The sequence below is a fragment of the Aquarana catesbeiana genome, linkage group LG06 (genome assembly GCF_042186555.1).
Source record: "Aquarana catesbeiana isolate 2022-GZ linkage group LG06, ASM4218655v1, whole genome shotgun sequence".
NCBI lineage: Eukaryota > Metazoa > Chordata > Amphibia > Anura > Ranidae > Aquarana > Aquarana catesbeiana.
This window is the reverse complement of record NC_133329.1, coordinates 76,528,103-76,554,234: the sequence shown is the minus strand read 5'-3', so window position 1 is coordinate 76,554,234 and position 26,132 is coordinate 76,528,103. Positions and strand designations below refer to the sequence as shown.

The following is a 26,132-nucleotide window of genomic DNA, read 5'->3' as shown; positions in this document are numbered from 1 at the left end:
GTGAGAGGAAATCTCTCCAAAGTGAGAAAAATTACACGCAGTTGTCACCAGAACAGGTACAAGATTTACCTTCATCCCTTGGTCTGGTGACAACTTTAACATTTTGGATTTCCCATCACCTTCTATCACAGTCACCAAGACAAATAGAAAGAAAGAATCAATCTAGTTGAGACACAGACGGCAATACAATTGGTCAAGGGCTCTAATCTTTTCCTACTCTATCCAAAACTGGAAGAAAAAAAAAAACTTTGGCCTCTACATACACTTTCAATAAAGTTAATAATAAAAACGATATGAATATATTTAAATGCAATTAAAAATATCACTTTTTAACTAGTAATTACTTTATAATTCTGATGGAGCCTTTTGGAAAAACATAGAAAGCAGCATGGAGGGGCTCAGTGAAGGTGGTGGTGAAGGTGTAGAGGTGTCTGATGGGGTCACACAGCTGGTAGAAGGACAGATGGCCAGCCTCGTACTCCAGATAAATCCCGACAGTCTTTATTAAAGATTTGGACTCTATGTTTATAGAAATGTTCTTGTGCCTGACTTGAATACCTGACATTCTTTGAATCAGACTCCATGATTTTTCATTGCAGCCAATAAATGATTCATTTCCTGCAATATTCCTCTCCATGCTTTCATAGGCAACCCCTATTAGCCATTCCTCAGCTTCACTTACATCCACCTCCCAATAATGTGTCCCGGATGCAAAGTTTTGGACACTTAACACCTGGCAGCATTTAAACCTTTTGGGGCTATCCGGCCTGTTTACACTAACATCGGTATGAGAGACTCTCTTCCGTTTTTTTGATAATATCAGGTTTTCATGAGCCGTATTTATGTCTAATAAAATATCAGAATTCTCCATCACTGGAAAGTTTCTTTTCATCATCAAATCCTTCAGATTGTGAACAAAGTTGCATAGTCCTCTTTGCAACATCTTTGAGATGGTTCCCTCAGTTATACATCCAGCATTGGTTACACCATTTGATGTATCACCAATCTCAGGAATAATGTCCCCTCTGTTAGGTGCATTCTTCAAGACAGTTAAGGGATCTTCAATATTGCACAGTTCTTTCATTTGATTAATTTTCTTGGACAGTTCGTCCTTCTGTTGCTCCAACTGCTGGATCATAGAAGAGACCTCATGTGAAATATGCTTCTTCTGCCTGCATGCTTCCAGCAGGACTCTCTTCTCAACATCCTCCAGCTGTTTCCTGATTTCTCTAAACATCTCAGTGACTCTCCTGACAAAAGCAATTGTTTTTCCATTCTGTTCTGTCTTGTGATTTTCCAGAGTTTGGATCCTACTCTGGATCTCCTGTTTTGCAAAGTCCAATACATTTGTAGATTTTCTCAAATTCTCCTTTATCTTCTCAGTGGCCTCATTCAGAAGGTCCACCTGGTGTTCTCTGTGGTCTCCAGCCACCCAGCAGGACATACAGATACAGGCACTGTCCTCTGTGCAGTAATATTTTAGGACCTCCTGGTGTATGGAACATTTTCTGTCTCCAAATGATGTGGTGGGTTCAGTTAAAATGTGATGCACTGACTTACTGTGGTTGTTCAAGTGCTTATCACAAAATGAGGCCTCACAGTGTAGACATGTTTTAGAAGCCGGTGTAGGAGAATTGCAGTACGTACACAAGACCTCTTTTTCCTCTTGGTTAGTGGATCTGAAACACTCCACGATGTTGCACAGCTTCCGGTTCTTCTCCAGTGGAGGGCGCTCTTTATACTGCTCTCTGCACTCCGGACAGGAATACTCTCCAGAACCCTTCTGAGTATCCAGCACAGTCACAATACAGTCCCAGCAGAAGTTGTGTCCACATTTCAGCGATATGGGCTCCTTGTAAAGGTTCAGGCAGATGGAGCAGTTCAGCTCCTCTCTCAGGTCAGCAGATGCCATTGTAGAGATGAAAATGATCTTGTGTGAAGGACATTCACTTGTGAGAGAACTTCAGCTCATGGGTCTTCTACCTTGGTGAAGAAAGAGTTTCTGTGGAGGCTTTGTTATGTAAAGTGAGATCTGATTTCCTTGTAAAGTGAGATCCACCCTCCTCTAGTAACCCTTTATCTGCTGAAAACAGTTTTATACCTTGCTAGCCATTCCAGGCCTTTTCTAGTAATTTTTGTTTACATCTAACAATGTGTATTTTTTGTTCACTTAATGGTTTTTCTGTTTCAGGATTTTGCACCACCGCGGAATAAAAAATAAATACATTTTTTTTTTTATAGAAAATTACCTAAAACCCCCAAACGTTATATATATATATTTTTTTAAAAAAACAGAGGCCCTAGAGAATAAATTGGTGGGTTTTGCAATTTTTTATGTTTCTTTTATGTCTTGTTTGAGCAACCATTTTTCAAACATAATTCTTTTGGGAACTAATACAGTTTTTTGAATTTTAATGCAAAAAAAACAACACATAACCCAATTTTTTTGTAAAATATAAAAGATGCTGTTACATCAAGTAAATAGATACCAAAACATGTCATGCTTTAAAGCTGCACATGCCCGTGCAACGGCGACAAACGATGTACATTTTACTATCCATAGGTGACGATTTAAAAGCTTTTACAGGGTACCACTTTAGATGTACAGAGGAGGTCTAGTGCTAGAATTGCTGCCCATGACCTGACGTCCGCGGTGATACCTCACATGTGTGGGAATGGTCGCTGTCTGCATGTGTCGCCGTTCGCCTTTGCGTGCGAAGGGGATGGGGGGGCACTTTAAAAAAAAAAAAATATTCATTTTTTTTTCTTTACACTGTTGCTTTTTACATTTATTTTTGATTACTTTTATTGCTGTCACAAGGAATGTAAACATCCTTGTGACAGTAATAGGCAGTGATAGATACTCTTTATGGACAGATCTCCTCTGTCCTTAAAAGCATTCAAAACAGCAAGATCTGTGTTTTCAAATTTTGAACTGTCAAACTTTTTAAAAATGGCGCCCTTGACATCCGAGTAAACAGGAAGTGATGTCGGGTCATTACTTCCGCGTTACCATAGCGGAGAGTCGATCAAAGCCGGTCCCGGCTTTGTTCGGCTGTCCAACCAGTTGGCGGATGCACCAGCTTGTCACTCGGGTCTCCCAGTGGGATGGGAGAGCCTGAGCAAGCCATGGAAGGTGGTGGGAGGGGTGATCACCCCCCCCCCCTCCGCGGCTTGTAAAAGCAATCCAGCGGCTAGTTAGCCACTAGGATTGCATTTACAAGAAAGCCAAGCTCTAAAAAACGGCGCCGGGGTGATCCTGTTATTATCCCGGTGTAACCACTTGAAGTCTGGAAGTGGTTAATACAGAAATTCTAGAGTTTAAAGCCTTGTACACACGATGAGAATTATCCTGCATTTTTTTTTTGCATGCTAGTTTCATATCAAATATGAAGATGTTACTAAAATTACGAAAATTCTCATGCGACAGAATACAACTTCGGAAGTGATGTAATGTGTTGTATTGTTTTCTAATGTATTCTGTAGTTTCCATGCATGCGCGGTCTTGATTTTTTTTCTGATTAAAACGAAAATAATTAGTTCTGGCATTTTATGAGAAAAATGTTTTTGTCCCTTCGGATAATTTCTCATGAACTGTCGTGATCGGCTCTCGAAAGCTGTGTACTAACGATCAGATTATCATACGATTGCTTCCATGCCGGCATTTTTCGTCCAATTTTCTGATCGTGTGTATTAGGCATAACTCTGGGGTGTCCAACATTTTGACCCTCCTGGGCCACATTGGAAGAAGAAGAATTGTCTTGGGCCACACATAAAATACACCAACAATAGGGATAGTTGATGAGCAGAAAAAGTCGGGCAGATCACAAGTTAAAAATCACTGATATAGATAATATACAGCGAGTAAAGTATTGAACACGTCACCATTTTTCGAGGTAAATATATTTCTAAAGGTGCGAATGACCACATGTCGGTAACAAGCCATGCAATCCAAACATACAAAGAAACCAAAACAAATAAGTTCAGAAATTAAGTTCTGTTTAATAAAATAGAATGGCACAGGGAAAAAGTATTGAATACTTGAAGAAAGGGAGGTGTAAAAAGGCATGGAAAGCCAAGACACCAGCTGAAATCTATCAGTAATTAGAAAGCAATCCTGCCCCTTGTCAGTGAAAATTAATATTAGCTTGTTCAGTCTCAACTGATGGCCTATAAAAAGGTCTCTCAATACCAAGGTGTTACACAAGAAACATCTCATGATGAGTAAAAGCAAAGCGCTCTCTTCACAAACTTATTGTTGCAAAACATACTGATGGCATTGGTTACAGAAGGATTTCTAAACTTCTGAATGTTCCAGTGAGCACTGTTAGGACCATAATCCGGAAGTAGAAAGAACATCATTACACCATAAACCGGCCATGACCAAGTGCTCCTCGCAAGATTTCTGATAGAGAAGTGAAAAGATTTATCAGAAGAGTTGTCCAAGAGCCAAGGACCACTTGTGGAGAGCTTTATAAAGACCTGGAATTAGCAGGTACAATTGTTTCAAAGAAAACAATAAGTAATGCACTCAACCACCTGTATGCACGCTCACCACGCAAGACTCCATTGCTGAAGAAAAATCATGTTGAAGCTCGTTTAAAGTTTGCTAAACATTTAGACAAGCCTGTGAAGTACTGGGAGAATATAATCTGGTCAGATGAGACCAAAATTGAACTCTTTGGATGCCATAATACACACCATGTTTGGAGTTTAAATGGCACTGCACATCACCCCAAAAATACCTTTATACCGACAGTGAAGTTTGGAGGTAGGAACATCATGATGTGGGGCTCTATGGAAAGAACTAAAGATCAGAGTTTATAGAAGAGGCTCATGGAAGATTCAGTTAGCGTGTTCAATACTGTTTCCTTGTATCATTCCATTTTATTACACATAACTTCATTTCTAGGCATATTTGTTATGGTTTTTTTTGTATGTATGGATTGCATGGGTTGTTCCCGACATGTGGTGAAAATTCCATGTCAATAGCACCTTTAGGCTAGGTTCACACTAGTGCGAATTGGATGCGGGTTTCCCCTTATACAATTCGCATGACAGGAGATTGTGCCTGGCTCTCTATGTGGCCGGTTCACACATCTCTGGGTCGGCTGCGGAGCGGATTGCACAGAGGTCCTGTGCGTCTTTGGCTCCATTTCAAGGCAAAAATTCAGCCCTGATTCATCCCTGAAACAGAGAACAGTGACGCCAAGGGACCCCCTGCTACGAGCCGCATGTGAACCCAGCCTCAGAAATATATTTACCTAGAAAAATGGTGACATGTTCAATAGCTATTTTACCCGCTGTACCTATCTGAGTAATAAAACCTCTTTTTTTTTTTTGTAATATATTTATAGCGCTGGTAGATTTGCAATCTACCGCATGTTAGGTAAATTTAGTAAATTGTGCGTTAGTAAGGTTAAAAGTTTGCCTCTGTTCCAGCTTGGCTGACGTTGCGTGTGCTTCCGTGCTGACCGGTGGGTGTCGCTGTTACCACTGGTCAGGGTTGGAAAGGCAACGTGTTGAAGCGAATGGATGCTCCTCTGTCCCGGAGGCACGCTCGGTGGAGGTGGTCCTCCGAGTTGTATTCTGGGCGAGGGTATTTATGGGACAGACGCCATATTTTGGGGTTTGTTTTACAGCCACCTGCTGGCCCTCCTGGCTGACAGGTATGCGTTAAGGAGCTACCTCGTGGTCCTCCGTCCGGGAGGCCCACGATACAGCGGCGCAGGGGTGGGTCCAGAGGCTTGCCTGGAGCCTACCACCGCGGCCGAGGAATGGTCCTGAGCTGTCGGTCCTGTGTGACGAAGCTGGACAACCGAGGAGATCCCAGGGGAGGACCCATCTTGGAGAGATCGTGCAGCGTGCTGGTCTATAGAGGGGCCTGGTGACCCAGTTGGAGGACGTATCCAAAAGTAACTATACAGCATAGTGTTGCCGGCTCGGCTTAAAGGTTCAGGCACTGTGACTGACTTTCGCTACAGAAAATCTATACATCCTGTGGCAGAGGATCGTACGGATTTTATTCCCAATCAAGTCTGTGGCAGAGACTTTGATTCGTGCTGCGTGCTGGCTGCTAGACCAGTGAGAGAGGCCTATCCAGACGAGCAAGGAGTGTGTCCCACAAGGGGAGCGCATTTCCAATAGTGTTTGAATTCTACCAGGACATTTTGTCAAGAGAACCCTACCAGAGAATATTTGAGTTTCTTCTGCAAGTTTCCTTTCTACCTCTTTCCTGCTACTTCCTAAGTCGTTTGTTTTAATAAAGCATTGAAAACGTACTCCAGTGTTGGTGCGTGTGTCGTCCAAAAGTAAACTCAACGGAACCCTAGACCTGGTGCCGGTGAAACAGAGGGAAGCAGAGTGAAGGTAACAGACCAGCTTAAACCAGCAGCTCCACCGTGAGTTAGTGCTACATATTATAAAAAAAAAAGAAGGCAACATAAAACTAGTGCAATATCTGACACTGTTTTGATAAACTAACACATCAATATCTGGTTGGATGGATGGAGTAGCAATGAATTCCTAAGGTGCTCATCAGATATTTTGGTTCTAATTTTGCCCTTCATGTGCTTCATCCTTGATAATAGTCATTCACAAATATAGATGCTGCCAAAAACTGATGACATGAATAAGGCGTGATTGTGAAGAGTGGGAGATTTTTCTTTAGGAAGATAAAGCTTGCAAAAGAGTAAAGTAAAACAGTAAAGAGACGCTGTCAAATTTTTCTTTGGCTGCATGTGCTCACTAAGTGTAAACAGGTTTACGCAAAAAAAAAAAAAAACCTCAAAATCAAGTGAAAATTTTTAAGTAAGTTTATGATTTTGTGTTGGGCCACATTGATAGAAGTCTTGGGCGGCATGCAGCCTTGTGGGCTGCAGGTTGGGCACCCCAGGTTTAACCCAGTGGCGGCTGGTGCTCAATATTTTGGAGTGGCAAACCAACACCACCCCCAGGCGAGAGACGGATGGGAAGGCGGTGATCCCCCCCCCACGGGAGTCGGACCGGAAGGTGGTAATCATCCCCCGCAGGAGACGGAGGGGAAGGCGGAGATCAGAGGCCACCTTACCTTATGAGGCAGATGAGGAGGATCCAGGGTAGGGCTGCTGCTCCTCGCTCCCGGGCTTCTCCTCCTGGCCAAACAGGAAGTGGATCCTGAGAACCGATTGGCCGGGTCTCAGGACCCGCTTCCTGATTGGCCGGGAGGAGAATTAGGAAGACAATAGAGAATATTAATTCGCTATTGTCACACAACTGGGTGGGATCAGGGCACAGTGCTCTGTGTCCTGAGCTCTAATTATGTGCTTCAAAAAGAAAAAAAAAAAACATTGAAATCCATTAAATTCCCGTACGCGGAAAAGTCTTATCCCTATTGTGTGGTCACCAGTCTGGTATTTGTACATTGAAATCATATCCCCTCTCAAGCATCTCCTCTCCAGAGAGAATAAGTTCAGTGCTTGCAACCTTTCATCATAACTAATGTACTAATGTCCTCCAGACCCTTTATTAGCTTTGTTGGCCATCTCTGGACTCTCTCCAGTTCCAGCACATCTTTCCTGAGGACTGGTGCCCAGAACTGGACAGCATACTCTAGGTGCGGCCAGACCAGAGTCTTGTAGAGTGGGAGAATTATCGCTTTATCTCTGGAGTGAATCCCCTTTTTAATGCATGTTAATATTCTGTTTGCTTTGCTTGCAGCAGCTTGGCATTGCATGTCATTGCTGAGCCTATCATCTACTAGGACCCCCAGGTCCTTTTCCATCCTAGATTCCACCAGAGGTTCTCCACCCAGTGTATAGATTGCATTCATATTTTTGCCACCCAAATGCATTTTTACATTTTTCCATATTAAACCTCATTTGCCATGTAGTTGCCCACCCCATTAATTTGTTCAGATCTTGCAAGGTTTCCACATCCTGCGGAGAAGTTATTGCCCTGCTTAGCTTAGTATCGTCTGCAAATACAGAGATTGAACTGTTTATCCCATCCTCCAGGTCGTTTATGAACAAATTAAACAGGATTGATCCCAGCACAGAACCCTGGGGGACCCCACTACCCACTCCTGACCATTCCGAGTACTCCCCATTTATCACCACCCTCTGAACTCGCCCTTGTAGCCAGTTTTCAATCCAAGTATTCACCCTATGGTCCATGCTAACAGACCTTATTTTGTACAGTAAACGTTTATGGGGAACTGTCCCAAATGCTTTCGCAAAATCCAGATACACCACGTCTACGGGCCTTCCTTTATGTAGATGGCAGCTCACCTCCTCATAGAAGGTTAATAGATTGGTTTGGCAAGAATGATTCTTAATGAATCTATACTGATTACTGCTAATGATACCGTTGTTATTACTAAAATCTTGTATATAGTGCCTTATCTCCTCCAAGAGCTTGCATATAATTGATGTGCTTTGTGCAAAAAGCATCCTGATTTGGTGGAGGTGACCTATGATGTGATGGTGTGCTTCCTTAAGGCCTGGTTCATACCTGTGCTTTTTGCACTACAGTCCATTTTTATTATGGTTTCCTATGGGACACGTTCATATATATGCGCTTTTTTGTGTGTGTCTTGGTCAGAGACGTTTTTTTAAATGCAAAACAGTGCATTTTTGGTTCAATAGACTTCAGCGGTATCAATTTTTTATTTTATTTTTTCCTTATTCAAAAACGTTTCTGTAAAGATGTTGAACCAATTTTCTTTAGCTCTGTATTAGCTGTAGGAAAACCTTTTTCTATAGCCCTTGGGTTTGTACTGATCACATGAATTCTGAAGGACCACACCAGTCTTTCTCCCAGCTGGGTGGTGGTTGGACGAGGTCTTTGTCTCAGATTGGATGCTAATGGAACTGCATCCTAGACCAGTCTGCTCTAAAATATCTTTATTTTTATTTATTTTTTAGCTTAGAAAAGTTGTGCAATACAACCTTTGTAATTTAATTATTATTATAATATTATTATACACGATTTATATAGCGCCAACAGTTTACGCAGCACTTTACAATGTATAGGGGGGATAACACAATTACAGTACAGTTCAATATAGAAGGTACAGGAGGGCCCTGCTCGTAGAGCTTACATTCTAAAGGGAGGGGGTGGTGGTACAAAAGGTAATAGCTGCAGAGAATGATTTGATGGTGGTGGCTCGGGGATAGTTGTTTTGTGGGTGTGGGATAGGCTTCCCTGAATAAATGAGTTTTCAGGGATCTCCTAAAGGTGGACAGGGTAGGGGCTGATCAGGCATACTGGGGCAGGGAGTTCCAGAGGATGGGATAGGCTTTGGAGAAATCCTGAAGGCGAGCATGGGAGGAGGTAACAAGGGAGCTAGAGAGCAGGAGGTCCTGGGAGGAGCGGAGGGGACGATTTCGGCGATATCAGATGAGGTTGGTAATGTAGATGGGGGTGATGTTTTGAATGGCCTTGTATGTTATGGTTAGCATTTTGAATTTTACACAGTGGGGTAGGGGAAGCCAGTGAAGAAATTGGCAGAGAGGGGCGGCAGTCACAGATCAATTAGTGAGGTGTATTAGTTTAGCAGTAGCATTCATAATAGACTAAAGGGGGGATAGCCTGCTTAAGGGTAGGCCATTAAGGAGAGAGTTGCAGTAGTCAAGGCAGGAAATAATCAAGGAGTGAATAAGTTGCTTTGTGGTGTCATTAGTCAGGAAGGGTCAAATTCTGGAGATGTTGCGAATTAGCCAGTGATTGGATATGGGGGCTGAAGGAGAGGTCAGAGTCAAGGATTACACCCAGGACCCTGGCATGTGTGGAGGGACCAATGGTTGTGTTGTTGATATTAATGGTGAAGTCACAGGAGGGGGACCGTGAAGAAGGAAATATAACAAGCTCAGTTTTAGAAAGATTAAGTTTGAGGAAGTGGTGTGACATCCATACCGATATGTCATTCGGTAAGTTTGAGATCCGTGAGGAGATCGAGAGGGTGAGTTGAGGAGTGGAGAGATAGATCTTTGTATTAATCAGCATAGAGGTGGTATTGGAAGCCATGGGAGGTTATCAACTGGCCCAGGGAAGAGGTATAGAGTGAGAATAGGACAGGCCCAAGGACAGAGCCTTGGGGTACCCCAACAGAAAGAGGAAGGGGAGCGGAGGAGATGGAGTTGTAAGTGACACTGAAAGTGCGCTGAGATAGGTAGGAGGAGAACCAGGATATCGCGGAGGCCAAGGGAGTGTAATTTGCTGAGGAGGAGCAGGTGGTCAACTGTGTCAAAGGCAGCAGAGAGGTCTAAAAGTATGAGTATGAGTATGGAGTAGTGGCCATTGGTTTTAGCAGTTAGTATGTCATTGGTGAGTTTTAGTAGAGCAGTTTCAGTCGAATGTTGTGGGCGGAAGCCAGACTGTAGGGGGTCGAGAAGGTTGTTGTCCGTGTGGTCATGGTCATGAACAAGGCGTTCGATGAGAATGAAGACAAACGGGAGCAGGGAGATGGGTCTTAAGTTATTCAAACAGGTGGGGTCTAGTGAGGGTTTTTTGTTTTGTAACCAGTGCATGTTTGAGCGGGGAAGGAAAGGTACGAGGGAGAGGTTGAAGATGTGGGTTAGGGAGTTGGGGATAGAGTGGGAAGCTGGTCGCAATAATTGAGAGGGTACAGGGTCCAGGGGACAGGTAGTGAGGTGGGCCATGGAGAGGAGTTTATCAACTTCATCTGTAGTAACTGGGCAAAAGGAGGAGAGTATTGAGTGTGGTGTTGAACCTGATATGTTGGGTAGGGGAGGAATTTTAATGCTGGATATCTCCTTGCGAATTGTGTCGATTTTGTTCTTGAAGTGGTTGGCAATCTGTTGAGTGGTAAGCAAGTTGGTGGGTGGGGGCAGTGGGGGGTGAAGTAAGGAATTAAGGGTAGAAAAGAGTTGATGAGGTTTGGATGAGAGGTTTTGATGAGGGTAAAGTCTTGCAGGGATTTAGATTTATGCCATGCTCGCTAAAGAGTACGGCTGTGTCTCTTGAGACTACTGGTGTCGTCTGTTTGCCAGGGTTGTGGCAGATGGGGCCTGGTTCTGCGTGTAGAAAGAGGAGCAAGTACGTCTAGGGAGGATGACAACGTGGTGTTGTAGATGGAAGTGGTTAGGTCTGGGCAAGACAGGGGTGCGATTTTGTCATAAAGGCCATCAGTATCAGAGTGAAGAAGGGAAGGGTTGAGGTTGCGAAGGTTCCTGCGGGTAGTGGTTTGTGGGTTGGCAGCATGGGATGTAGGAGACAAGGAGAGTGTGAAATGGATAAGGTTGTGATCAGAGAGAGGAAAGGGTGTGTTAGAGAGATTGCAGGGAGTGCAGCGATGGGAGAATACAAGGTCGAGAGTGTTGCCGTTGGAGTGAGTGGTGGTTTGTGTCCATTGTGTTAGGTTCAAAGAGGAGGTTAGGTTGAGTAGTTTAGAAGTGGTAGCGGTATTAACATTGATTGGAATGTTAAAGTCACCTAGGATGATGGCAGGCACTTCGGATGAGAGAAAATAGGGTAGCCATGCAAAGAAGTCATCCAGAAAGCGTGACACTGGTCCAGGAGGCTGATAAATGACTGCGACCCTCAGACAAGCTGGAGAGAAAAGATGAATGAACTGAATTTCGAAAGAGCAGGGGGAAAGAGAGGGAGGTGTGGGAAGTAATCAAACAACCTATAATGCAGATTTGTAATCTGACAGCAATTCACACCTTTTGGCATGTAGCTCCTGTCTGGGATTGGATTATGTTTCTTAGAACAGGATGTTCACATCTTTCACCCATGGTGGTAGGAAATCAAATTGTATCCCATTAGCTACTAGTTACAACTCTGATCTTTGTAAATAGACCCATTGTTTGCTAATGGGGTGAGACTGATCAGGTTCGCCTGACAGTTTTTCAGGTGGACCTCTAGAGCTGCGGATGTCAGCCCCCCCAATCAGGTTTCCCCATAGGAGAGCGGGACTGGGTCTGGCAGCCAGTCCAATAAAAGCTGGGGTTCAGCCGGATTCTGTCAGACAAGCATGCTGGAATAGAGCTAACCAGAGTGTTTTGGTGGGCAGTTCCCCTGTCAGAACACAATTGCGCCTCAGGAGAAATGGCTGTACTAACATTGGATTGTTAGTACATCGCTCAAACCTGAGCTGTCAGTTTTGTTTTTTTGTTCGTTAAACCTGCTGGGTTCAATGAAGAAAAGCTGTGTGCTAGGCTTGACTGGGAGATCCGCTGCGTGTGTGTCTCTAGCAGGACTCTCTTCTCTACACCATCCAACTGTTCCATAATTTCTTTAAACCGCTCAGTGGCACTCCAGATAACAGCAAATGTTTGTCCTCCTCTTTCCTGTGATTGTCCAGGCTCTGAGTCCAATATATTTGTATATTCTCAGCTTTTCTTTGTCAAAGCCCTTGTTTAGAAGCTCCATGGAGTCTATATTTGTAGCTGTGTTCTTGTGTCTGATGTTACACTTTGATGGTCTTTGACTCACACCCCATGATTTGTCATTATAGCCTGTTAAAGATGAATTTAGGGGGTGACCTAACCACCCTGTCAGGACATTTTTCCTCAAGTATGCAGATCAGAACCTCCTGGTCTCCGTCCACTAACTTCCAGAAGCTTCTATAGTCATGCAGCCTGACCTGTAGTAAACTGACCCAACACTACAAACTTGCATTACTTACAATGAGTCATAAGCATAAATATACCTACACTGACACTAGTAGTACACTACTACTCCCCCCCCCCCCCCCCCCCCAAGGCTTCATCTTCTGATATGGGTTGTAAGTCCTTGACTATCTTTCTTATCCCTTCTGGTGTGTGTGTGTGTGGTCCCCCCCTTTTGTATTGGAGGAGATGTTCAGGTTTTCTGGGCCATGTTTTTATGGTAGGTTACAAGGACAAAATCCTTATAGAAGGAGTCTGCTTGTATTCTGAGATGTGGGGTGTTTGTTTTTTTGTTTTTTTTGTCTTCTGGGTCTGAGCATATTCAGTAAATGATGGCTTGTTTAGTGTGCTGGTAGTAATTGCTGAACATTGTTGATCTTCAGAAAATAAGTTGCATCTTACAGGAAACTAGCAGTATTCATAACTAATAGTGTTAACACATTTTCTACAAGGCCTGAGATTTGTTCAGTAAGTGTGTTCATACTGGTTATGATGGGTCTGCCTGGATTCCCTGGCTTGTGGTTCTTGGGCAGCAGAGTAGAAACAATTTCTGAATTACTCAATCGCACTGATAGGTTCTGAAGGTAGATGGGTTGGTAGTGTTTTAATGAGATCTTTTAATTGAGTGATTGTGGGTCGGATCATAATCTAGTTTATAGTAAGAAGCATTTGCCAGTGTTCTCTGGCCCTTTTTGTTGTATGTATGGACCACCTACAACAAAATACCACCCAGCAACAATAGACCCTCTAGCAGCCAGCTATAATAGACTGCTCTCTCAACAGGAGATCCCTACCAGCAACAACTGACCCCCCAGCAACATAAGACCCACCCCAGCAACAAGAGATCCCCACCAGCAACAATAAACCTCCCCAGCAGCAATCAACCCTTCTGCAGAAATAGATCCCCTCCAACAATTGATCCATCAGCAGCCAGCATCAATAGACACTGTAGCACAACCCAGCACTCCATGCCATTACATACATTCAGTGGTGGAGGTGCCGGAACTGCGTTCCCGCTCAAAAAAAGCCCTGCCCTCACCTGTTCGCATCAATGTCACCATGAGTGGCTCTTTCCATTTCTTTTGATATTAGTAGTTTATCAGGTGCAGGATTTATATGCAGTAAAATGTTGGCTTTTCTCCATTTAATGAAAAATTAGTTTTTATCACAGCCTTCAGACTCTGAGTAAAAGTTGCAAAGTCTTCTCTGTAGCATCTGTGGGATTATATCCAAAGTTACACCACCCAGGCTTTACTTCCTCTTTAAGGGCTTGCCGACTGTATACAGTGACTCTCCTACGCAGAATCGCGTGGCCTAAATTGACAAAGAAATTGGATTTTTTTTTTTTATAGCCAAAAGTAAAAAAAAAAAAAGTTTCAAAATTGTCGGGTTTTTATTTTTTTTTTTTTATAGCGCAAAAAATAAAATCCGCAGAGGTGATCAAATGTTGTAAAGCGCTGCGTAAACTGTTGGCGCTATATAAATCCTGTATAATAATAATAATAATAATACCACCAAAAAGCTTTATTGGGGGAAAAAAAGGAAAAAAATTTATTTGGGTACAGTGTCGCATGACCGCAATTGTCAGGTAAAGTAACGCAGTGCCATATCGCAAAAAATGGCCTTGTCATGTTGGGGGATAAACCTTCCAGAGTTAGAGTGGCACACGCTGGACTGGAGACTGGAGCACACTGAGGTGTGTGTGGGGTCCGAACGAAAATCTATCAGCTCCGGTTGGAGCTGCTGTACTAACTATGCGAAGTTAGTGCAGCAATCTCCCCCACTTTTGTGTTCTGACGGGAGGGAACGGCCCTCCCATCAGAACACTTCAATCAGCGCTCTCTGCCATTGGATGAGAGCGCTGATCAGGAGTCAGTCAGCTGCTGGTTTTCCCTCTTGTTCATGTGCTGCTTGTCTTCAGCTTTACTGGCTGCTTAAATCTTTTTACACAGCGCAATTTACCTTGTAATGCCGCGTCCACACGATCGGTTTTCTCGTCGGAAAAAAATATAATGGCTTTTCCGACGGGATTCCGCTCAAGCCTGCCTTGCATACACACGCAAAAGTTTGCTGAAATTACGAACGTCAAGAACGCGGTGACGTACAACACCACGACGAGCCGAGAAAATGAAGTTCAATGCTTCCGAGCATGCGTCAAATTGTTCCAGAGCATGCGTAGGAATATTTGCGCGTCTGAATTGCATACAGACGATCGCATTTTCGGATAGGAACTTTTTCCGACCGAAAAATTGAGAACATGCTCTCATTCTTTTGCATACACACGGTCGCATTTTCTGACCAAAAGCTCTCATCGGTCTTTTGCTGGCCGAATTTCCAATCGGGTGTACGGGGCATAACACTAATTTAGCTGCTGGTTTTCCAGCATGCACATTGCACGTCCAACAGAAGGCGGCCGAATGTCCAGCTTCTGCCGGACAGACCAACATACACACAGGTTGAATGTTGTCTTTTTTTTTTTTTTTTAACAGCTGATGTTTTCCAACATTTGGCCTTTGTGTACAGGGCTTTAGGAAAGTTTTATATTACAAATAGTTATTATTTGTGGTTTCATTTGATCAAACAACCAGCAATGCTGTCTTATCTTTTCCCAGTGATGTAACAAAAATTCATACCTTTTGGCCATGTAGCTCAAAGAGTGAAGTTGGGTACACACTATAAGAAAATCAGATAAAAAAAAAACTCTGTACGAGGCAGGATCGTTTGATTTTTTGTAAATGCAACTGTCAACATCAAATTAAGACTTTCCACATGAAAATTTCCAAAGTGACTTAAGCCTCGTACACACGATCGGATTGTTGGCCAACAAAGCGTCAGACTTTTGTCCGAAGGGCGTGTGCCAGGAACTTGTCTTGCATACAAGCGGTACGCAATTGTCGGCCAACAAACGCGAACATAGTGATGTACTACGTGGAATTTCAGCTCTTGAGCGCCACCCTTTGGGCACCTTCTGCTAATGTCGTGTTTGGTGAGCATTGATTCCGAGCATGCGTGTTTGGACTTTGGACTTTTGTGTGACAGACTTGTTTGTTGGTGGAAAGTTGGACAACAATTGTCTGATGGAGCGGACTAACAGTCGGATTTTAGGCAAACGGTCTGTCATCACACAATTCCCTGATGAAAATCCGATCGTGTGTACGAAGCTTAAGACTGGGATGCAATTAAAGTTCATGTGCGTGTAAAGGCAGGTGTCCCAATACTTTTGGTAATATAGTGCATTTCGGTGATAGATTCCTTTTTGACAAGGAAAAACAAGCTATTGGAGAAAGGGCCATCCTAACCCAGGCAAATATGCGCTAAGCATTATACAAACTGGATAGTCATATTGAACCTGGACTTGTTTTGCATAGTTCCCAACTGTCCCCCTTTCCTCCGCAATTATCTCATTTTTGCCTTCATATATAGACCTCTTTTGAGAGAAAAAAAAAAGTACAATGTAATTGTTAAGTTCATCCAGCCTCCATATTATTACTTTTGCCTGTTTGAAATCCATTGCGAAGGAATAGGAATAAGCACTAGAATAGGTATAGCTAACCTCAAGCAAAACAATTTGTCCTGGCCCGTGAAGTTTGGGGTATGTCCTTTGCTTACATACTAAAAGATGTCCTCCTTTCTCATCTCAGAAAGTTTGGAGGTTTTGTAATGTTGATCAACCAAGAGAGGTGTGAATATCCTGTTCTAAAGGACATAATCCAATTCTGGAAACTGGACTTTTGTGTACACATGATAGGAAAATTTGACAACAGACCGTTGTCCGCCGAAAATTTACTAGCCTGCCATCCAACATTTGTTGGCGGAAAGTTGGATGAAAATTGTCTGATGGAGCGTACTAACGGTCTGATTTTAGGCAAACAGTCTGTCATCACACAATTCCCTGCCGAAAATCCGATCGTGTGTACGAGGCTTTACTCCAAAATTTTTCTTGCATGTGAACAGAACTAGTTTTCATTTAAATGTTGGTATGAGAAGAATCGGAAACCAAACAGTGCTAGTGATCGGAAACGAACAACAAAAAAAGCTTGTGGTACCATCCTCCATTTCAACTTGCTGTGGAACATTGAGGAAAACCAGACCATCAGTTGGCCTGAGTTTGTGCCCAATGCCGAGATTAACACTTGACCGAAATTGGATTATGTCCTTTAGAACAGGATATTCACACCTCTCTTGGTTGATCAACATTACAAAACCTCCGAACTTTCTGAGATGAGAAAGGAGGACATCTTTTAGTAAGTAAGCAAAGGACATACCCCAAACTTCATGGACCACGACAAATTGTTTTGCTTGAGGTTAGCTATAGCTATTCTAGTGCTTATTCCTATTCCTTCGCAATGGATTTCAAACAGGCAAAAGTAATAATATGGAGGCTGGATGAACTTAACAATTATATTGTACTTTTTTTTTTCCTCTCAAAAGAGGTTTATATATCAAGCCAGAAATGAGACAATTGTGGAGGAAAGTTGGGAACTATGTAAAACAAGTCCAATATGTTCAATATGACTATCCAGTTTGTATAATGTTTAGTGCACATATCTAGGTTAGGATGGCCTTTTCTCCAATTCCTTTTAGTCAAGGAAAAACAAGCTATCACCAAAATACACTATATTACCAAAAGTATTGGGCCACCTGCCTTTACACGCACATGAACTTTAATTGCATCCCAGTCTTAAGCCTTGTACACATGATCGGATTTTCGTCAGGGAATTGTGTGATGACAGACCGTTTGCCTAAAATCCGACCGTTAGTCCGCTCCATCAGACAATTGTTGTCCTACTTTCCACCAACAAATGTTGGATGCCAGGCTAGTAAAATTTCGGCGGACAACGGTCTGTTGTCTGATTTTCCTATCGTCTGTACACAAGTCCGTCACACACAAGTCCAAAGTACAAACACACATGCTCGGAATCAATGCTCACCAAACACAACATTAGCAGAAGGTGCCCAAAGGGTTGCGTTCAAGAGCTGAAATTCCACGTAGTATGTCACTACGTTCATGTTTGTTGGCCGACAATTGTGTATCGTTTGTATGCAAGACAAGATCCTGGCACACGCCCTTTGGACAAAAGCCTGAAGCTCTGTTGGCCAACAATCCGATCCTGTGTACGAGGCTTAAGTCTGTAGGGTTCAATATTGATTTGACCCAACCTTCGCTATAAATCCTCGTACACATGATCTGATTTTTAGCAGACAAAGCGTCGGACTTTTGTCTGAAAGGCATTGGCCAGGAACTTGTCTTGCATACTAACGGTACACAATTGTCAGCCAACAAACACGAACGTAGTGACGTACTACGTGGTTTTTCAGCTCTTTAGCGCCACCCTTTGGGCACCTTCTGCTAATGTTGTGTTTGGTGAGAATGGATTCTGAGCATGCGTGTTTGTACTTTAGACTTTTGTCTGACGGACTTGTGTACACACGCTCAGAAAATCCGACAACAGACCGTTGCCCGTGTAAAATTTATAAAACTGCCATCCAACATTTGTCCATGGAAAGTTGGCCAACAATTGTCTGATGGAGCGTACAAACGGTCGTATTTTCCACCAACTGCCTGTCATTACACAGTTCCCGTCGGAAAATCCGATCGTGTGTACGAGGCTTAACAGCTTCAACTCTTCCGGGAAGGCTGTCCACAACGTTTAGGAGTGTGTCTATGGGATTGTTTGACCATTCTTCTAGAACAGTGTTTCTCAACTCCAGTCCTCAAGGTGCCCCAACAGGTCATGTTTTCAGGATTTTCCTGAGATGAAACAGCTATGGTACTTACTAAGGCAGTGAAACTGATCAAATCACCTGTGCAAAATAATGGGAAGCCTGAAAACATGACCTGTTGGGGACGCATTGAGGACTGGAGTTGAGAAACACTGTTCTATAAGCACATTTTAGTGGTCAGGCACTGATGTTGGATGAGTAGGCCTGACTCACAGTCTCCACTCTAATTCATCCCTAAGGTGTTCTATCGGGTTGAGGTCAGGACTCTGTGCAGGCCAGTCAAGTTCCTCCTGGTCTGCAGCCATGTTCACTGGTTTCAGTTTTTTTTTTATTATTTCATGAAAACTTTGGACCAAAATATACAGTAGGAAAAATATCAATGCGGATATATCTTTTCTGCTTGTTCCAGACACTTGTATATATGCAGTATATAAACCATTGCCACACAAGCCCAGTCTTCACATGCTATAAGCATTAAGGGATTTTGTAATCTATTTAAATAGACCAAATTTGTTCATTAGACCTTTAGGCCCCTTTCACACTGGGGCGGTGGGGGCGTCGGCGGTACAACAGCGCTATTTTTAGCGCTGCTGTACCGTCGTTCTTGCAGCGGTATTCGGCCACTAGCGGTACAGTTTTAACCCCTGCTGGCGGCCAAAAAAGGGTTAAATCCGCTCGTACAGCTCGGCTATAGCTGCGGCATTACCGCGGTATAGCTGCGTTGTCCCATTGATTTCACCCTTGTGATCTTAACACAGCATTTCCTTGATGGTAATGCTGTAAAGGTAAAAATAAAACAATATTTTTTACTTTTTGCTATAATAAATATCCCAAAAAAATCTATATAAAAAAAAAAATTTTTTCCTCAGTTTAGGCCAATATGTATTCTTCTACATATTTTTGGTAAAAAAAAAAAAAAATCGCAATAAGAGTATATTGATTGGTTTGCGCAAAAGTTATCACATCTAGAAAATAGAGTATAGATTTATGGCATTTTTTTTATAATTTTTTTTTTTATTAGTAATAGCGGCGATCTATTTTTATTGTCACTGCGACATTGCGGCAGACAGATCGGACACTTTTGACACTATTTTGGGACCATTGTCATTTATACAGCGATCAGTGCTATAAAAATGCACTGAATACTGTGTAAATGTCACTGGCAAGGAAGGGGTTAAACACTAGGGGGCGATCAAGGGGTTAAGTGTGTTCCCACTGTAGGAGGGATGGGCTCACTAGTACATGACAGAGATCACTGCTCCCGATCACTGTGAACAGTTGATCTCTGTCATGTTGCTAGGCAGAACAGGGAAATGCCTTGTTTACATCTCCCCGTTCTGCCTCTCCGTGACACGATCGCAGGCCACCAGTGGACATGGAGTCTGCTAGCCGCCGCCGACGGAGTGATGTACGGGTACGTTGTTTTGTGCTCCAGTGCCACTTTGCCGACGTATATCAGTGTGAGCCGGTCGGCAAGTGGTTAAAGAGGTCCTGTCATTTTTTTTTTATGGTATTAGGAATAAAAGTGACTCAAAAACTTTTTGTAAAAAATAAAAAGTTAAATAAATAAGAAAAAAAAAAATTTAAAGTGCCCGTCCCGCCGAGCTCGCGCACAGAAGTGAACGCATACGTAAGTCACGCCCACATATGAAAACGGTGATCAAACCACACCTGTGAGGTATTGCTGCAATCGTTAGAATGAGAGCAATAATTCTAGACCTAGACCTCCTCTGTTACTCAAAATTGGTAACCTGTAGAAATTTTTAAACGTCGCCTATGGAGATTTTTAAGTACCAAATTTGTCGCCATTCCATGAGTGGGTGCAATTTTGAAGCATGACTTGTTGGGTATCAATTTACTCGGCGTAACATTATCTTTCACAATATAGAAAAAAATTGGGCTACCTTTACTGTTGTCTAATTTTTTAAGTTTAAAAAAGTGTATTTTCTCCAAAAAAGAGGCAGCAATGATGGGCACTGATAGGTGGCACCGATGAGGAGGCACTGACAGGCATTACTAATGGTCACTGATTGGCATCACAGGTAGGCATCGCTAATGGGGCTGCACTGATAAATCACTACTGTGATTATAAGTGCAGATCCCCCCCATGACAGGAGAGCTGCTTATTGGATCTCCTCTACTCACATCCTGTCGGCGTGAATAGAGGAGTACTGATAAGACCCCTTTCACACCGAGCCGCCTAGGGTGTCAGCGGTAAAGCGGCGCTATTTTTAACCCCCCGCTAGTGGCCGAAAAGGGGTTAAATCTGCCCGCAAAATGCCGCCGTATTGCAGCGCTGCCCCATTGATTTGGGGGAGCAGCAGTGGAGGAGCATTGAGTTCATCGCTCCAAAGAAGCTGCTGGCAGGACTTTTTGTGACGCCCTACCAGCGCAACGCTCCAGTGTGAAAGCCCGAGGGCTTTCACACTGGAGTGAATGGAGCCTCTTTTTTCAGGCGCCTGGAAAACGCCCGCAGTGTGAAAGGGGTCTAACCGGCACTTCCTGGTAAAGCTGTGATTGGACACAGCTAATTAATCCCCAGGGTGTTCTATCAGGTTGAGGTCAGGACTTAGGTTTAAACTTGCCCATCCATGCCGCATCCAATTCTCAATGGAGTCGGTTTCACACATGTCCAGGGCAGCCGCAGTCCACATTCCAAATGTTCCAGTGCGTGATTTGGTTCCGGTTGAGGTGTGAAATCAGGCATAAATTTGGACCTGATTCGCACCTGAACCAGTGAACAGGAGCTCACCGGACCCTGGGCAGGCAAACCACAGCTGGATATATGTGAACCCAGCCTAAGACTGGATTCACACCTAGGTATTTTTGGTGCTTTTTGCATTTTGCAGATTTGCACTAAGGAAGTGTTCCATAGGAAACCATGTTAAATGGACTGCAGTGCAAATCTGCAAAATGCAAGAAAGCACTAAAACTGCCTAGGTGTGAATCCAGTCTTACTGCTTTCTGTAAAGCAGAAAAATAAATATCCTGACAGAGTCCTAACCATTCCTTAACCAAAAAAAAAAGATAATATTAGCCAGTGATACACCTCTAAATATCACTTCCAATATCGCTTATTCAGATTATAGGAGGCCTGCTACATTGTATAAGGGCCCTTTCACACTGGGGCAGGGGCGGCGTCGGCGGGAAAACGTAGCTATTTTAAGCGGCGCTTTACCGTCGGTATTCGGCCGCTAGCGGGGGGGTTTTACCCCCCCGCTAGCGGCCGAGAAAGGGTTAAAAACCACCGCAAAACGCCTTTGCAGAGGCGCTTTGCCGGCAGTATAGCCGCGCTGTCCCATTGATTTCAATGGGCAGGAGCGGTGAAGGAGCCGTATATACACCGCTCCGAAGATGCTGCTAGCAGGACTTTTTTTCCCGTCCTGCTAGCGGACCGCTCCAGTGTGAAAGCCCTCGGGGCTTTCACATTGGAGAGACAGCAGCGGCTGTTTTGGGTCAGTTTGCAGGCACTATTATTAGCGCAATAGCGCCTGCAAACCGCCCCAGTGTGAAAGGGCCCTAAGAGAATATACAGTGGTAACATCGTACAGATAACAAGACAAACACCTCTTTTGGAAAGCGGAAAGGTTTATTGACAGAAGGATCAGCATTTGTAGACAATTCTGATACAAAGAGGAAGCACACAGAGCATTCATAATCATTAGCAACAGTGTTGTACAAAAACTAACAAGATCGTAAAGTACCAAATAAAGGAAACATACGGTCTTAATTTTTTTGCCAACCCCTAATTTTCCTGACTATGATACTATAAAAGAAACTTTTTTTTAAAAAAATTTCAATGGAGTATAGAAGGGTTAAACATAATAAAATTAAATCAATTCTAAATTATATCTATAGAGAAAATTTTTTGGATGTTTTTGATTGAATAGAGAAGGGTAAAACACCTGTCAATTTATACAGGTGAATTCCCAAGGAATTCCCATAATTTGCAGAGATTTTCTCACTTCAAGTTCACAGGAATTGAAATCTCCCCAGTGGGATATAGATGGAAAAAAATAATTTGTTGCACCCAAAATGAAAAAAAAGTTTTGCATATAGTTCTACTTTAGGTCTCAGTAACAAGGACAATTAGAGAGGGTGAATCTAACTAGCTAAAACACAGACAGCAATGGCATTTGATGGGTAATCTTTTCCTACTCAAAAAGAAAAAAGTTGGAACTATAAATACATTGTATAGCAAAGACATAAGACATATATGCAAAGACAAATGGAATTGTACAATTTACCTCTATTATAGTATTTAAGTTATAATTCTGATGGAGGTATTTGGAAACAAGTAGAAAGCAGCATGGAGAGGATTAGTGAAGGTGGTGGTGAAGGTGTGGAGATGTCTGATGGGGTCACACAGCTGGTAGAAGGACAGAAACCCAGCCTCATAATCCAGATAGATCCCAATAGTCTTTAGAAGAGATTTGGAATCTATGTTTTCAGATGTGTCCCTGTGCCTGGCATGAAGACTTGAAGATACTTGACTAAGAGCCCATGAATTGTCATTATATCCTATTATAAAGTCACGTCCTGGGATCTTCCTCTCCATGCTGTCAGTGGCCACCCCGATCAACCATTCCTCCGCTTCACTCACATCCACCTCCCAATAATGTGTCCCAGATGTAAATCTTTGGAGACTTAACACCTGGCTGGATTTAAACCTATTTGGTCCATCTGACCTGTTCTCATAAATGGCAGCATAAGTGGCTATCTTGGGATTCTTTGATATAAAAATGTTCTCATGAGCCGTATTTATATCGAATAACATATTACATTTTTCCATCACTGAAAATTGACTCTTTTTCATCAGATCCTTCAAATTGTTAGAAAAGTTGTGAAGTTCTTGGTCTAGAATCTTCGAGATCATTTGTTCATTTATACATGGAGCATTTCTTTCATCTTTAGTTAAACCCTCTATCCCAGAACAAATGTCATCTCCGTTAGGTGGCATTTTCAAAACAGTCAATGGATCTGGGAGCTTACACAGTTCTTTCATTTGATTAATTTTTGTGGACAGCACGTTTTGCTGTTGCTCCAACTGCTGGATCAGATCAGAGACTGCCTGGGAGATCTGCTCCTTCTGTCTGGAGAGCTCCTTCAGGACTCTCTCTTCTACATCATTCAGCTCTTTCCTGATGTATCTAAACAGCTCAGTGACTCTGCCAGCGACAGAAATGTGTTTTCTGTCCTCTTGTGTCCTGTGACTTTCCAGATTCTGGATTCTCATTGGGATCCCCTGTCTCTTTACGTCCAATATAACTGTATATTCTCTCATATTCTTTTTCTTTTTCTCAGAGGCCACATTCAGAAGCTCCACGTGGTGTCCTCTGTGGTCTCCAGCCACCCAGCAGGACATACAGATACAGGCACTGTCCTCTGTACAGTAGTATTTAAGAACCTCTTGATGTACAGAGCATTTTCTCTGTCCAAATGATGTGGTGGGTTTGGTTAACATATGATCCGGTGACTTGCTGTGGCTGCCTAGGTGCTTTTCACAAAATGAGGCCTCACATACCAGACATGTTTTAAAAGCCGGTGTAGGAAAATCGCAGTACGTACACAAGACCTCTCTTTCCTCCTGGTGAGTGGATCTGAAACACTCCACGATGTTACACAGTTTCCTGTTCTTCTCCAGTGTAGGATACTCTGTATACTGCACTTTGCACTCCAGACAGGAATAAACTCCAGACTCCTCCTGTATATCCATCACAGTCCCAATACAGTTCCAGCAGAAGCTGTGTCCACACTTCAGCGATATGGGCTCCTTATACAGATTCAGGCAGATGGGGCACTTCAGCTCATCTCTTAGGTCAGCAGATGCCATTTGGAAGAAGGACAAATAACTGGTGATACAGCTTTGGGACTTCGGTCTTATACACTGGTGATGAAAGAGTTGGGGCTTTGGTTTTATATTCTAGTGATGAACCAGCAGGTTTGGATGCTTTGTTATGTAAAGTGAAGTGAGACCCTCCCCAGTAACCCTTTCTCTGCTGAAGATAGATAATCAATGACTAACATGGCACAAGACTATTGCAGAAAATGTACCCTTGCCTGGCTAACCTAGGTATTAACCACTTCAGCCCTGGAAGATTTTACCCCCTTTCTGACCAGAGCATTTTTTGCGATTTGGCACTGCATCGCTTTAACTGACAATTGTGCGGTCGTGCGACGCTGTACCCAAACAAAATTGATGTCCCTTTTTTCCCACAAATAGAGCTTTCTTTTCATGGTATTTGATAACCTCTGTGGTTTTTATTTTTTGCGCTATAAACAAAAAAAAGCAACAATTGAAAAAAAAAACGCAATAATTTTTACTTTTTGCTATAATAAATATCCCCCAAAAATATATAAAAAAAACAAACTTTTCCTCAGTTTAGGCCGATATGTATTCTTCTACATATTTTTGGTAAAAAAAAAAAATTGCAATAAGCGTATATCGATTGGTTTGCGCAAAAGTTATAGCTTCTACAAAACAGGGGATAGTTTTATGGCATTTTTATTATTAATTTTTTTTTATTAGTAATGGTGGCGATCTGCGATTTTTATCGTGACTGCGACATTATGGCGGACACATCGGCCACGTTTGACACTATTTTGGGACCATTGTCATTTATGCAGTGATAAGTGCTATAAAAATGCACTGATTACTGTGTAAATGACACTGGCAGGCAAGGGGTTAACCACTAGGGGGCGATGAAGGGGTTACGTGTGTCCTTGGGAGTGATTCTAACTGTGGGGGGGAGGGGCTACCCAGGATATGACAACGATCACTGCTCCCAATCACAGGGAGCAGTGGATCTCTGTGATGACACAAGGCAGAACAGGGAAATGTCTTGTTTACATAGGCATCTCCCCATTCCACCTCTCCACACCGCACTCGCAGGCCGCCGGAGAACATCGATCTCCCGGGACCCGCGGGCACGCTCCTGCAGCGCACGCATGCCCGAAAGGTAGCAAATTGAAAGGGACGTACCTGTACACCCATTTCCCTGCCTGTGCCATTGTGCCGACGTACATCTGTGTGCGGCGGTCGGCAAGCGGTTAAAGATGCGAAATTTTGGGATTGATTAGGTCCCTTCCTCTGGCTTTATCAAATTCTGAAAATGGTTCCACATCTCAGGATGGACCTAACAGGTCCCAAAAGCTTGTATGCTTTGGAAATTTAGTTTAGCCAATAAAATATATTTTTAAACTCCAAACTTTAGGCATCTGAAGAAGACATACAGTTTAGTAAATAACTCACACAGATTGTGCATTATAACATTTTCGACATTATCCCGAATCAAATTGCACCTGTTCAGAGTGCTTATAGGAGTAGAAGAGATGAGACGAGGAGATTTCAGAGTTGAAGAGCAAAATACTGGATAGTCACGGCCAACTATGCGATGTGAAAATATAAGAGAACACAAATCAAAGATTATTTGTGATGAGCTCAACTTACAATGGAGCGTCTGCAACTCTCAAACTGGCCATACATGGATCAAAATTCAAATGGTTCTTGCTGAACTGGTCAACTTTAAATTCGGGTATGGGAACCCTGGTTGTACACAAGCGATCTGTCAGGTTTTTATCAAACAATTAGTACTGCTGGCTATAGCTAGCAACAGCGATTATTATGTTCTGCCGTCAGGGAACGTTCCCCATCGGCAGAACACAGTAGTGGTGCGGCAGTGATTCTCCCATCAACACTGACTGTGTTGATGGGGAATCAAGCAATTTCCTTTCCTTCCACCATATTACATAGTCTATGGCCTGCCTTAGGCTAAGTTAAGACTTGTAGTTGGG

The 26,132-nt window shown here is 43.0% G+C and overlaps 1 protein-coding gene across 1 annotated transcript; it reads right to left on the bottom strand.

The window, feature by feature from the left end:
- Window positions 1-340: 340 nt before the first annotated feature.
- On the bottom strand, window positions 341-24,171 carry LOC141147997 (uncharacterized). The gene is made up of 2 exons (XM_073635151.1): window positions 22,610-24,171; window positions 341-1,949 (listed from the first exon to the last, which is right to left on the bottom strand). Exons 1-2 carry the CDS (start codon window positions 24,169-24,171, stop codon window positions 341-343), a joined length of 3,171 nt encoding a protein of 1,056 aa, XP_073491252.1.
- Window positions 24,172-26,132: the final 1,961 nt, after the last annotated feature.